Source organism: Polistes dominula, unplaced genomic scaffold (assembly GCF_049000335.1).
Source record: "Polistes dominula isolate Pdom_NZ unplaced genomic scaffold, Pdom_raw_medaka contig_32, whole genome shotgun sequence".
NCBI classification, from domain to species: domain Eukaryota; kingdom Metazoa; phylum Arthropoda; class Insecta; order Hymenoptera; family Vespidae; genus Polistes; species Polistes dominula.
In genome coordinates this window covers 3,878,293-3,893,894 of record NW_028300880.1, presented here as the reverse complement: position 1 = coordinate 3,893,894, position 15,602 = coordinate 3,878,293, and the positions used below count along the sequence as shown (strand labels likewise).

The 15,602-nt window shown below is 32.9% G+C and overlaps 1 protein-coding gene across 1 annotated transcript; it reads right to left on the bottom strand.

Moving 5' to 3' along the window:
• Positions 1-8,708: 8,708 nt before the first annotated feature.
• On the bottom strand, positions 8,709-14,120 carry LOC149033587 (uncharacterized). Its single transcript, XM_089175361.1, has 3 exons — positions 13,797-14,120; positions 12,257-13,412; positions 8,709-12,155 (listed from the first exon to the last, which is right to left on the bottom strand). The coding sequence occupies exons 2-3, from the start codon at positions 12,753-12,755 to the stop codon at positions 8,794-8,796; spliced, it is 3,861 nt and encodes a 1,286-aa protein (XP_089031487.1). The 5' UTR covers positions 12,756-13,412; positions 13,797-14,120; the 3' UTR covers positions 8,709-8,793.
• Positions 14,121-15,602: the final 1,482 nt, after the last annotated feature.

The following is a 15,602-nucleotide window of genomic DNA, read 5'->3' as shown; positions in this document are numbered from 1 at the left end:
CTACGGAGACTCCAAGACTTTTAAAATGCTGCTTTATTATTATCCATACGGTGAAGATTTCATTGTTAAAAAGTTGAAGTGTATTTTGCATGTGGCAAAACGTATTTTTAAGCGCGCTAATAAGGCAAGAAAAGCTCTCATACAAAAGAAGAAAATTGAAAAGAAAAACGCTGAACCGCAAAAAAAAAAATAAGAACTGTAGCAAAAACAGTAGTGAAGAGAAAAACGACTGTTGTGAAAAAAGTTCCTGAAGTCAAAACTAAAAATTAACAATCAAATTGATGAAAGAACTCTCAGAGAACTACGGTTTAGCAGTCAGAAGAAATTCGAATTCTTTATAGGATATGCGCAACGAGATTTGGGCAGGATACCACCACAAAATTTTGACTAATGCCAAGCCGAAGCATTCTAAGTGTTCCATCGACTGGTGAAAGTACCTCAAAGCTAAGGCACATGGCACCTAAACACATGTTTAACGGCAAAAAAGTTGTGTAAATTGCGTGCAAAGTTTCGGCATGTATCTTCAACGAAGGATTTCGAATAGTAATGAAGATAAAGGAAACTATGGACATGAAACTTGGGCCAGGAGCGATCGACTTTGCTAAAAAACGCGACGACCGACGCATCGATTCTGCGAACCGTCGAAGCTCTGAGTGTTCAAAAGATGCCAGATCAAAGTGGAAGAAGGCAAAACTGGAAGAAATTGAAGAATATGAACAAGAAGAAGGTCTATTGTACGGTCCAGGCATCGCAGATTAAGTTTAGGTAAGAATTTTTAACGATTTTGAGTAAAAAAAAACTTTAAACGCGTTTATCTCGAAACTATGTTTTGAAATACTAGCTTCATCGTATCTCACGAACCAGTAAACCGATTCTTATAAAATTTAATCCACATATTCTACACATGAGCTGTAACAAAGTGACGGAGAGTTTTTTCTTATATTTTAATTTTTACTATTTATTTTTAGTCAAAAACAATGAAAAAAAAGGTCATTTATAACGTTTTTTTGTAATTTGTCCACCATTTTTTTATTTATTGATAAAATTTTATATATTTGCGTCACTTTGTAGCTGAAGTCATACAGAATATAAAACGATTTTATTTTTATGTTTCAGGTAAGCCATTCTCAAGTTCTGATGGAGCTACCAAAGCACTAAAGTTTTGAGGTGTTTTTTATAGTCCAGTCAAAATAGCCCTGAAATCGGGTTTTTGAGCTATACGGCTGAAAAAATATGGAAATTATCAGAAAAATGCGTACAAAACTGTGGGCAAAGTAAAAAAGTTCTCAACCACCGGGAAAGGGGTGAAAAAAATTAAAAACTACCCCAAAATACGATTTTTGGATTATATATTGAAAATATCAAAAAAAAGTTTCAAATAAAAGTTGTAGAGCATAAAATTTTAGGCCTATCTCTCTCAGACCATTTTTCCCCTAAAACGCACCCTTTCACCCCTACGACGGTTCAAAGTACTGAAAAAATAAAAATTCAATAAAAAATATAAAAATTGGACTTTTAAAATTTTTTTTTTTTTTAATTATGTTTAAAAAACTACAAAGAACAATTGTAGGGAAACAAAAAATTTTTTTTTCATCCCTTCTATTAAGAATCAAGGGGTGAAAACGGTTTTTGCTCGATATTTCGCTTAAAACGGGTTATTTAAAAAAATTTTCTTTTTCATATGAATTTTAAATTTATTTTTTAAATTTTGGTGTTGAATTTATATTTATAAATATTTACCTGTAGGAAATATCCCAATTTAAAGACAGGTAATTACTCCCTTAGTCCTACGCCTTTGTAGAAAGAAACAGAAAATGAAGCTATCCTGCTCTTACTCATTGTGACGTAGGTCGTCATGGCACGCATGCGCAAACTCTTAGCTTACATGCGTGCAAGAGAGATAGTCAACCTATGTTAGCTTCGTTCAAATGTAAACAGTATAACGCGTTAAAATACTTTTTCTTAAATATATTCTCTTTTTCTTCTATATTCTCTATAGCTCGAGAGTCTCGCGCGCATCTGTGACAGCATGATAGATTTTTGAAAATATCTCAAAAAGTAAGCGAGATAAAGCGATTTTTTATTAATTATGTTTTGTAGACAATTTTATTTGCTACAAAAAAGGTCCAGTACTAAAATATTTTATCTCCCTTACTTTTCGAGATATATTAAAAAAACTATGATTACTCTCTTACCTGATACATTTTATAAAGTTTCATCACTGAGACTTTTTTGATGACTGTTTAAAGTTAGAAGCTTGTAACTGAAAGAGGGCTGAGTTAAATATAGACGGGGATGAAAATAAATTTAAAAAATAAATTTTTTCTGACATTTTTATTTTTATTTTTAATGATTAAATAAGTACTAGAGGCTGTCACGTCCTAGTGACGACTAATTTCGAACTTTGCTACGCCAATTGTGCGAGTGTCCTATTTATAAGTGATTTACTAATTACTATTTAGCTATATTCGTACCTTGTAATATTTGTATTCTTAATTTTATTTTATAACCACTTTCATGAACGACCATCGATATTAGCATTCGTTGATCACATGTAGGATTAGCAAAGATGTTTTTCTGTTAGGTAAAAGTATAAAAACTATTATCCTCTGTTATTATGATATGAAGAAGTGAGAGTATTTATAGGATAGAATAAATACGTGTTCTCGTATATATACAAAAGAAAAGAGATGTTTCTAGAAAAAGTAGTAACGACCTTCTTATAAGTATAAATACATATTTTAAGACAAGCGAAGATGTCTTTTTCGGTTAGGTAAAAGTATAAGAAATGCTGTCCTCTGTTGTTACGATATAAAAAAGTGAGAGTATTTCTAGAATAGTATAAGTACGTGATTACTCATATAGACAAAAGAAAAGAGATGTTTCTAGAAAAGGTAAAAACGACCTTCTTATAAGATCTTCTTATATACTGTTTACTACAACTTTTATTTGAAACTTTTTTTGATATTTTCAATATATAATCCAAAAATCGTATTTTGGGGTAGTTTTTAATTTTTTTCACCCCTTTCCCGGTGGTTGAGAACTTTTTTACTTTGCCCACAGTTTTGTACGCATTTTTCTGATAATTTCCATATTTTTTCAGCCGTATAGCTCAAAAACCCGATTTCAGGGCTATTTTGACTGGACTAGACGAGAGTATTTAGAAAGATAAGTTTGTGGTCCAAAGAATAAGGACGAGATATGTTATAAATAATAAGGGTCTCGAAGTGTGGTAAGCTACAGAGTTGAAAAAACATTTCTAGAGAATATCTTTATTAGATCTTTCATTCCATTTTACCAGAACCTTCGTTCAGTCCAGCAGTATTTTCCATATGTTTTTCGTAACGTCTTTATTTCATCTATCCTAAAATGTTTGTTATATAGAGCAAAAATGTAGATGAAAACGAGAAACAGAAAACCATACTAACAGAAAAAATTTTATACCTGAGTTTCAAAAAAAGGATTACTTATATTTAATTAATTTCTGATGAATTATATTTCCTTTGATAAACATCCTACAATTTTTGTTTCTATCTATGGCTATCGCATTCAGCATTCCGTTTTTATTGCTTGAATTGTAAAAAGTACACTTTTTATCAGCTATTACACTCAGAGACCATACCGGTGACCTTTCTTATATATAGTAATAATATTATAATAAATAAATCCTACAATTATCTTACTCTTGAAACTGTACATTCGTTCGTCAGATTCTCTCGAAACTTAGATTTTTGAAGGTTTCACTTCTAACACGTGTGATCTGCACACATGATTTTTTTTTAATATAATATTATTACCATATATAATAAAGATCACCGGTATGGTCTCTTGGTGGAATAGCTGATAAAAAGTACACTTTTCTCAATTCAAGCAATAAAAACGGAATGCTAAATGCGATAGTCGTAGATAGACACCAAAATCGTAGAATGTTTATCGACGAAAATATAATGCGTCGTAAACTAAGTAAATATAGAATATCCTTTTAGTGAAACTCAGATATAAAATTTTATTTGTTAGGATGGTTTTCAATTTCTCGTTTTCATCTATATTTTTGCGCTGTCTAACAAACATTTTAGGAATGACGAAATAAAGATGTTACGAAAAACATATGGAAAATACTGCTGGACTGAACAAAGGATCTGGTACAGATGCAATGAGAGATCTAATAGAGGTATTCTCTAGAAATGTTTTTTCAACTCTATAGCCTGTTACACTTCTCGAGACCTTTATGATTTATAACATATCTCGTCTTTATTCTTTTGACCACAAACTTATCTTTCTAAAGAGTTAATTAAGACTCTCGTCTTAATAATGATCTGAACAACGAAAAAAATCATGTGTGCAGATTACACGTGTTAGAAGTGAAACCTTCAAAAAACTAAGTTTCGAGAGAATCAGACGAATGCACAGTTTCAAGAGTAAAATAATTGTAGGATTTATTTATAATATTATTACCATATATAATAGAGGTTACCAGTATGATTAGTGAGTGGAATAGCCGATAAAAAGTACACTTTTCCAAATTTAAGGAATAAAAATGGAATGCTGAATGCGATGACCATAGATAGACATCAAAATCGTCGGATATTTATTGAGAGAAATATAATTAATCTAAAAAATAAAAAAAAAAATACAATCGTAAATTAAGTAAATATAGAACACAAATATATTTATTAAGTTTCATAAACGTCTTAAAAATGCAAGCTCTGGGTTCTCAGTGAAATAATATGAGCCCACGCTTCGTAGTATGCAGTCGCACACAAACACACACATATACAACCAGGAGCGATAACTACGAAGCATGGCATAAAGAGGAGACCGAGAATAGGAAAAACTGCATAGCTATATTCTCTCTCATTCTCTCGCAGGCTAAATCCTATATGTTTATCTCTCTTTCTCTTCTTACTAAAGTAGCCGTTCTTTCATTTCATCAAATTTATTTGTTTTGTTTATCGATATCTGTCGCTTTTTCGTTGCATCTGTTTTTAAATCACTCCAATTCTAAAAAAGTTTTCACTTAAAAAAAAAAAAATTAGTTATAATATACGAGATGTAGCTTATATTTCTGATTTGTTTACTACCTAACCGGTAGTCCCTGAATAGCTCAGGCGGTAGAGACGCGCAGTCAGTCTGCGTTACGACTACCAGCAACCGGTGGATCGAGCCCCGGGATGGGAGAAACTTGCTTGCAGCAAAAAAAGTAGTCCGGTCGTTTACGACGAATGTTTGAAAGCGTTTTCCTCGTTACGCTGCCATAACATGTGCAAATAACGAGTGACTTGCGAAGTCAAAGAAGTCTCGCTTCCTCAGTGGTATGAAATAAGGCCTAGTAAAGACACGGGGGGGATGGCACAAAGGTGTCATCCTTTTTTTTTTTCATTATTTAAAAGATAATTTTAATTTCCATTTAACAACAAAATTGTCACATACATTTTTTATTACAACAGATTTATAATTTTTTTTTCTAATAATTTTTTTCATAGAAGATTTCTCCAGAGAAAGGTAGAACTTTCAACAGAAGGGGTCATCAGCATTCAAGAAAAATGACTCGAGATTTTCAGTTAAGCTTAAGCCTTCTTGTAATTTTCTTAATGTTAAATTATTATGATATTAATATATATGATTTATTTTTTCGTTTAACGTATCTAGTTTCTTCTATTTAAAAACTTTTCTATTTTATTGAAAAATTAGTGTAAATTTCCTAAATACGCAAACATTATAATTAAAAAACACGTCTTTAGATATTTATAGAAATATAAGAAAAATATTTTACAGTCTTGTCTAATTCTTTTTCTCTGATGTATCTTGTAATCATTTTTTTTTTTTTGTAAAATATTGCAGACAATACAATTATTATATTCTATATATTTCATAATTGTTAATTATAATATTTGCGAAATAAATAAATGATTTAATAATAATAATTTCTTTTCAAATAGAAAAGAAATGACACGTTTGGTAAAATAAAAACAGACCACCACGCACCTTCTTTCTTTATTTCGACCGTCGGTTCGTTTTGGACCTTATACTTTTATCGTATACCTACGTGCAGCTTATCTCTGTTTATTCCTTCTACCCTTCTATCGTTCCTACCTACAAACATTTCGAGTATCGAAATAATATGTGTCCACGCTTTGTAGTATGCAATCGCACACGAACACACACATATACAACCAGGAGCGATAACTACGAAGCATAGCATAAAGAGGAGACCGAGAATAGGAACAAATGTATAGCTATATTCCGTCTCATTCTCTCGCAAGCTAAATCCTATATGTTTGTCTCTTTTCCTCTCGTTATTTAGTATAGCAGCCGTTACATAGATGCGTTTCCGTTTATTTACTTTTCAGATCACTTCCATTCTAAAGAAGTTTTCACTTCAATAAATCCTACAATTATCTTACTCTTGAAACTGTACATTCGTTCGTCAGATTCTCTGGATACTTAGTTTTTTGAAGGTTTCACTTCTAACACGTGTGATCTGAACACAAATGTTTTTTATATAATATTATTGTAATATTATTTGTACTTTTAATTTGTAATTATTTATTTGATTATTAATTTATTTATAAAAATGTGCGCCTGTTCGTATGCAACCAACCAGACACACGTTGAAAATGATGCTTGCGAGCGTCATCTACTGGGACAGAAATTATTTGCAGTAAAAACTGTTTATACACGTATGTATGACGGGTTGCCGTCTTTTTCCCATTAGATCGCCGCGTTTCATTTTTTCAAATCACATTCATTCTTAGGAAGTTTTCACTTGAAAAATTTCATTAAAATCCGATAAGCAGTTTTGGAGGTTATCGTAAACCAACAATGTGACACTGAATTTTTGTATATACAAATGAGAGAAATTTAAACATGACTCTGGAATGAAAGTTTCGACATTATTATATATATTTAAAAAAAAAAATCGAAACGATTAGTTTGTTAAGATTGTTTTTCTAGAGTTACAAAACGGAAAACCATCTATTAAAAACATTTAATACTAAATATTATTGACGGGATAAACATGTTACACCATCTACTAGGAAGAATATGCAGAATTTTGCAACCCTCTTTTACGTAGTAGCTGCATTAGAATTATACTATATATATATATATATATAAGTATTGCTTCCAATTGTTCCATGTAGATACGACAAAATTGTAATTTTTTCTCCACTGCATGTGATGATGCTTAGAGTTTTTCAGCGATCTATATGGAAAACTTGGATATTTTTAGCCCTTCTCTACGTATTAGGCATAGTATATTTCAAATAACGTATATACTATTTAACAAATTCATATAAAAAGTTGATTAAAATATTTTGTAATTCTCGAACATCATTTTTTTGTCACATATAATTAATTATTTATTATCGATAGTTGAATTTCTATCAAATACATGGGCAGTCATAACTCTTTATTACTTTAATTAAAACACTTATATTATTTTTAATCAAATCATTTAATCATTTAATCAAATGTACATGTAAAGATTTTCTATTGAATATATAAACATATTATATCGATAAAGATTTCGTAATTACATATTTTTTGCATTATTTTAATAGTTATATAAATGTTAAGAGTTAAGGAATTTCTTCTTATGAGGCACTATTTGCAGTTATTGTATTCCTCATAGGGACCGATTGATAAATTCTTAATTTTTTACTTATATATGTTTTCTACGTTCTAAATCTTTCTAAGTAAAAATATTAAAAATTTGTTCATTCCACTTATAATCATGAAATATTTTAAATATAGAGAAACCTTCTCGTTAAAAAATGGAGTTGATGAGTCGAATAGCAAAAACATTTCGAAGCTATAGGGAAACAATAAAAAGAATAATTAATTTTAAATAGGATAAAAAAACATTTGTTATAAAAAAAGAGAAAATAAAAGATTTACCTTTTCATATAAGTTCTTGATTCTTCCACCGTATCCAACGGGTCTTTAATCAAAAATACTCGAATTCCCCTCCAGTAAGTAGGAGAAAAACACTCCCAATCAATATCAGCAACATTAAGGGGTTATATACAGTTAGACGGCCGAAAAAAGTGAATTTTCCAGAATTTTTTCTGAGAAACCTTTTAAATTTATTGATCCAAAAATTTATACACATATTATGGTATCTTTTAACTGTATTTTAAGACTTAGTACTAGTAAAAATATTTATTTGAAAAAGAGCTACAGCTGATCTCCAGGAGCTCCTCTCAAAAAAGACGTTTTGCGGTGACCACTATATCTCGGAACTGGATCATCTGAAATTAAAAAACCAAACAGATTTCGTTAAAATAATGTTAAATCTAGTAATTAATCGAAGGAATAAGCAAAATAAAATTTTTTGACAAAATGGCGGTTTCTCAAAAAAAAAAATCGATTCTTCACCGAAATTTCGGCCTTAAATTGTTTATAAAAAATATATATATATTATAAAATATATATATATATATATATATATATATATATATATATATATATATATATATACTAGCTGACCCGGCAAACGTTGTTTTGCCATATAAATAATTTCCTAGTAATTTCTAGTGTAGACAAAAAATAGCTTACTTATTGTAAGTATGTATGTATGTTAGAATGTGTATATTGTATGTATGTAAGAATGTGTATATTGTATGTATGTAAGAATGTGTTATATGCGTGAAATAAGCATGGAGCGCTGTGAACGATGAGGGAATATAAAAATAACAAAAGGCAAACATTATTTTTAAGTTATTATAATTTATTCCTTAAAATTATATATCTATAATTAAACAATTACGACAGTAACACTATTAAACAATATTAATCTCTTAATGCTATAGCGTGAACAATATTTTTTGTTAGTCCATCTTTAGCTAACACAAACAAACTGGATGGTTTACCCACTCGAGAGCATGCCACGTATAATTGTTCGTGTGAAAAACATGGTGTTCTCAAATCTAATCCACAAACAGACATCGTTTGACCTTGGGATTTGTTGATAGTCATTGCAAATGCCAATCTAATCGGAAACTGAATACGTTTGAATTGAATTGGCACATCTGTAGGTATAATAGGAATCCGTGGTATGAGTATATTTTCACCTCTGAACTTGCCATTTAAAATCCTGGCTTCGATCACGTTTTTCATTAATTTTTGAATGACTAATCGCGTACCGTTGCACAGCCGGGGCGGGTTCAAATTACGAAGCAAGATAATTGGAGATCCAACCTTTAATTGTAAATTATGCGGTGGCATGCCTGGCAAATCCAGTGAGTTCAAAAACTCTGTGGGAAAATTTACTGCTTCGCTGTCGTCGCAAACTGTATCAATAGATTTATATGATACCAAGTTCCCTGGCAACAACATTTGTATCTTCAGATTTAAATTGTCAACGTCTACATTTTTTGCCGCTAAAATCGCTCTTTCGGCAAGCCACTCATGATTTATGTACTGTGTGTGTACATCGGGAAATATTTGTTCAATGAGAGTATCTTGCGAATCAGCGATTGTGCAGAAATCGGTCGGTAATTTTACGTATCCAGTTTCATCTATAGCAACTTTTCCATCACCGATATCTAAGAGTTGTTTTGAAAATGTTTCAGCGGATGGATCTTGAAGCATTTGAACGCGCATATTTATTTTTAGCTGTAATTTTTCAACATTACGCCACAATGGAGATGATTTTAAGCAAGCGTTGATCTCATCAGCGTATGTTGAACGTGGAATGACTGGAAGTGTTTGTCTGAAATCACCTGAAAGGACCAACAGAGTTCCGCCAAATAGTTTGTCACTGTTTTTAATATCTTTCAATGTCCTGTTCAACGCCTCAAGTGAATGTTTGTGTGCCATAGTACATTCATCCCAAATAATAATTTTACACCGTTTCAGCACAGTGGCCATGGACGATTGTTTCTTAATGTTGCATACTGCGTCAGGGTTATTCTGAATATTTAGTGGCAGCTTAAATACTGAATGAGCTGTTCTACCTCCATCCAATAAAGTTGCTGCAATGCCCGATGATGCAACGGCCAATGCGATGCCATTATTTGATCGTATTTCAGCAAGAATTAGCGAAATAACGAATGTTTTGCCAGTTCCACTCGGTGCATCCAAAAAGAAGAACCCACCTTGTCCAGCTGAAATTGCGAGCATAATGCGATCATAAATGGTTCTTTGTTCCTCATTCATTAGTGGGACATTGCGGGCAACAATCGCTGCCATTTCTACAGTACTGTACTGCAGTTCACGATTCATTTCAGTATTCATTAAATCAGATGCAGTTCGATTTGGCGAATTCATACCGAAATTACAAAGTGGTAAGTTGGCAATGACAATGCAAAGATCCTCAATAGCAATCAATGCTTTATTGTACATTTCGTCGCTGAATGTTATGGTTAGATCGTGGCACCGTATACGATGTTGATGCAATATATCATCAGTCATTGAATCTTTGTGATTTTCCCATAATATCTGTGCTCGGGCTGGGAAACATGTAGTCAACACTATAGCGAATAGTAGACGAATTTGTATTGCTGTACAGTTCAATGCAGCTTCAGCAAGCATGCATTCCCACTGGTTGTCGTCTTCCAGCAAGCCGAGTGCAAGGCATGCATCTTTATACGTTGGATATTGTTGCCCATTCACTTTACGTATATCTTGAAATGATAATGGGCCAGTAACATTAACCAACAACAGTCGAAGATAAAAGCACTCCGTGTGTCTTGGATTGACTGTAAATAATCGCCCCAAGGCGTTTGATTTAAATATATTGAGACATGCAGCAACTGGTGAGCCTTGCTTGCGGGGCATCCATGTTTTTGTTTGAGTCCATGTGAAATAGCGTGGTACTTGTGAATAGAGTAATGTTCGTGCAAAGGCACCAAAATCATCCGCACGATTACACAATTCAAAAAATGCAGTGAGTGTAGTTTTAGGTGGATTTATTGCACGATCAATCGCTGTCTCGTTCGTGAAAAATACACGCTGACCGTTTTCAAGATGGATGGCTAACTGAACAACTGCTGGATCCCGTTCATGAATTGGAAAACCAAAGATACGCCAAGCAGCTTCATTGGAGCTGATGTACCGACCAATTTGGTAGAGCGTTATTTCATCGTTTTTATTCACTGGAGGAGCATTCACATTAGTATTTTCCACTCTAAACACAGCCATATCACTGCCTTTATGGACATACTTGCAAATGTATTTGATGCTCTTCACAGAACTGCAGAACTCAACATTAATATGAGCATTATATGTCTTGCTCAGCAAAGGCGAATATGGCACCACCCAACGATTGTCAATATCAATGTCTGTGTTGATGATATTTTTAATAAATGATTGTCCGCCATTTTCAGGATTTCTTCGACGATATATTGGGTATCCGTCGACATTTGTGACCGTATCATTGGTAAAATCTTTAGGGAAATTTTTAGTACATTTTCCATCAGCCATGCAAGGCGATGAACTATTAAGAGTACCACATGGACCATGAATCATGTTTGTTGTAACAATATCAAACAGCAGTTGGTCAGTGGATGGATCTGGAATTTCCGCAGAAATGATACTATCGATTTCTTCAGGACGGATTTTGTCGATGAACCAAACCAAAATGTGTGCATGAGGTAATCTTCGCTTTTGCCACTCAACCGAATACATCCAGCAACGTGTGGGACCAAATACATGTGATTTAGTAATGAAACTTATTAAAGACTTCAACTTTTGTCTGAACACACGTGCTGTAATGTCATGGCGATGTATTGCATTTTGGCCAGGCAGTAGCAAAGATGTAATCTCTGGCCATTTTGGATTACATGTGAACGTGATAAATAAACATGGTCGTCCATATTCGCGCACGAAAGTCAGAGCATCCTGTATATATTCTTGCATATGACGTGGACTGCCTACGTACGATGATGGTAAAATGACATGGTTACCAATTTCGGCGACGTCGGCGTTGTTGTTGATAGCGTCTCGCAAATGAATGTACTCTTCCGCGCGCAGCTTTTGTTGATTATATCGTAAGTATCGTAGTCGTTCGCTCTCAATCTTCGCGTACATGTCGACCATGAATTGTTGACAAAGCTCACGACATCGTAAAATGACGTTGTCCAGGCCACGTCTAATCATTAATCGGTACGCATAATAATCCTTTGAGCTAACGTTCTTGTTTGTTTCAGCTCCTGTAATATTTGTTCATAAAAATTAATTTAAATTTATTACGTTCAATAATTTAATTGTTTTGTTAAATGATTAATGATCAAATTAATAATCAATGAAGTACCTGATACGGGATCTCGTTGTTTTATGTTTATGCAATATCCGTCTTGTCCCTTCCAGAATATTAGCGGATATTGGAGAGCGTCATATGAACGATGTGTGTCAGCAATGAACTGAAGATTATTATTTCTTCTACGAATCACAATTTCTCGTGCAGCTGTACAATCGCCAACCATGATTCCAGCAACATCATCAACAACGGGTGCATTGAATCTACGAATATGCTCTCCAGCTGGTGTTTTATCAGGATTAATGACGATAGCGTGATTATCGCTTTGTAATTGGTGCATATGTGATTTGAATATTTTCAACAACTCGTTGTGCTCGTTCAAAAGAGCATCTAGCTCGCTGACGATGCGCCTGGCATAAAGTGAATCAAGGTTATTATAATCACAACGTGCATTCACGCGATTGGCAAGTGCGCTTCCGGAATCCTCGCCGCCCATAAAGTAGATTTGTAAGAATTTATGTGGTTCGTTTGGCATTGGCAGCAGTGAGTCCATTTTATGATAAACTTGGCCTCTGATTTTGAATGTAGAATTGAATTGTTGACCATTTGCATTAGTATTTCAAACTATTTCTGTTGCTCCGAACGATGTCATTTGAAAGCATGAATTGAATCTTCGAATTGACTTCAGGAACACGTTAGAATCTGGATCCGTGCCGATAAGTAAGCCGTTCAATGGTTCAGGTGGTGTTTCAATTTCAGGTAGTTGCACTTTTCCTGACGCGCAACACATCCCAGCTGGCTCATTTTTGAATTTCAGAGCATGACAATGCGGACATTCCTTGTCCATAGCACCAATTACCACTTTTGAATGAGCATAATATTCAATATCGGGCTCATACTGGAATGCTAGACGCAGGAATGAATCAGATATAAATGCTCGATGTACCTGTTGTCGTTGTTGGTCATTTGTTCTTCGTCTATTGACTGTGAAACGGCGTGATTGTCGTTGTTCTAATCTTCTGACTTCATTGCGTTCAGCTCGTGTATCTTCTGGCTCTTCTTGATGCAATTGCGCCATTCTGACACGTGCATCAGTATTTTGTTGCTGGATTTGTTCTTCTGTTCTTTCGGATCTGCTATTTCGCAACTTTCGAGCTTTACTTGTACTGCGGCTCAAATCAGCCCCTTTGCGTTTTTTTGGCATTGCTCACTGTACAAAACATACATAAATAGAATTAATGAAATTATTTAATGATGAAAAATGTTAAAAGTATAATTAGGGCCAGGATTTTTGCCGCAGTTTTGAAATGATTAGTTTTAATTTATGAAATTATAACAAAAATATAAGTTTTATGGAAAAATTTTTCAAACAAAAGTAAAAAATTAAATTTTATGAAAACATTGTCTCTTATAATTTTTTCATACAACCAATATTTCCATTGACATTTCAAAATAAAGATTCATAATGATTGATTTTTTGGAAACTATGAAAATTTTAATTGTTCAATTACATTTTTTTAATAAAATTAAATTAAAATTACATTTTTATAAGATCAACAACATTTTCGATATAAATAAAAAAAAGTATACTTACAACACAAAATCCGTTGTTATTGGAAGCTCGTGTCACGTGTTGAGTACTTTTGAGGTTATAAAATCACTTGATTAACTAATCGTGCAAAATACACTCAAAATTGATAATTTAATTATTATTGATAAAATAGGAATGATTAAAAGTTAATATGAGAGTTACACTGAGATAGCAAAATAATAATTGTCAACGTTACTACTACACTTGATGCATAAACAATAATGATGGCCGACAACTGTGTAGGGAGTGAGAAAGAAAGGAGACCGGCTTCGTTCTCATCCCTACTCCGTGCTGTTTACTGGGTCAGAAGTGACCCCTGTAGACATCTGGCGGGGATAACTAATTAAATGACGATTGATCAGTTTTCGACCGGAGAGGAAAAATGATTAAATTACTAAAATGGCTATTAAAAAATAAGGGTTGATCGTAGAAGGGTGAAAATTGGGGATTGTATGTATTTTTGTATGTTGTATCATAAAAAAATAGAAATTAAAAATTTTGTCTAAAAAATGAAAAAAAAAGTTTAGGGGTGGACTACCCCTAACATTTAGGGGGATAAAAAATAGATAGTGGCCGATTCTCATAGATACCGGATAAGCACAAAAAATTTCATCAAAATCAGTCAAGCCGTTTCGGAGGAGTATGGCAACGAAAACTGTGACACGAGAATTTTATATAATTAAATATTAATCTATAATAGAATTTTTTATCAAAATTCTTAGTGAATCATTCGTTATATCCTAAACTTCGTCGGAAAGTTACATTTGGAATAACTTTTGGTTTTTTGATTTCACTCCTGACTACGGGGTATTTCTGAGATCTTTTCACCAATTGGTATGGTGTATTGTTTTTTTTATTCGTTTTTTACCCACCGAAGTCCGTTTAGAGATATTTTTATTAATGTCATTGTTGTTGTCATTCATTTCATTGTTGTTTTCGTCCGAAGCATTGGTTTGGAGTTACTTGAGCCGGGATGATTTTTGCCACATATTTTGTAATTTTCGCCGACATTGTTTTTCACGTTCTGTCAACTGGTCAATTAATTTTAATTTACTATCAAATTTCTGCTGTACGTATCTCTCTCGTTCTTTTTGACAAGAATTTTTATAAGCTTCTGGGTCTTCTTTAATTTTCTGCCGCCGTAACTTTTCTGCTTCTCTTTTTTCTTTTAATTTTTCACATTTTGTACATAGTTTTCTCTATGTATAAGTAAAATATGCGCAAGTTGTCAGATATTTTGCTGTATATGTAAATTTTAAAAAATTTTTCGCAACTTTTCAAATTTATGTCATCCCTTTGTCGTCAACTTACACGTCTGACATTTTTCCCCGTGCTTTCTTTCATGTTTCTGGATATCTACGTAAATTTTCAGCTATATCTCTAATCATTTATTTTATTACCAAAATTAACAATTTTTGGTGGGCTTGCCCCCCCTTTAATCTTCCTGACCCCCCTCAAATGATTGGGCTACACTTTTGCCGACACCATTCCAAACTTTTTCAGGTAAAAAATTCTGTCCAGAATTCATTTTCCAAAATCGGTTGCTAGCTCTTAGTGTAGTACTATGTATGCGTTATTGCATGCTCGAGCACTGCATACGTTGAATAGTTGTTTTAATCTTTCCTACAATCTCTTTTTTTACGACTCTTATTTAAAATTTAAACAGAAATCTCTTTAATATAAACACAATACTTTTGAGAATAAAATGTTTTACTTGATAAATATAATAATTATGTTTCTCGTTAAAAATAATGTTTTTATCGATAGTAGATATTTTATCAACGAAGTAATTTTACCGAGCGTTGGTAA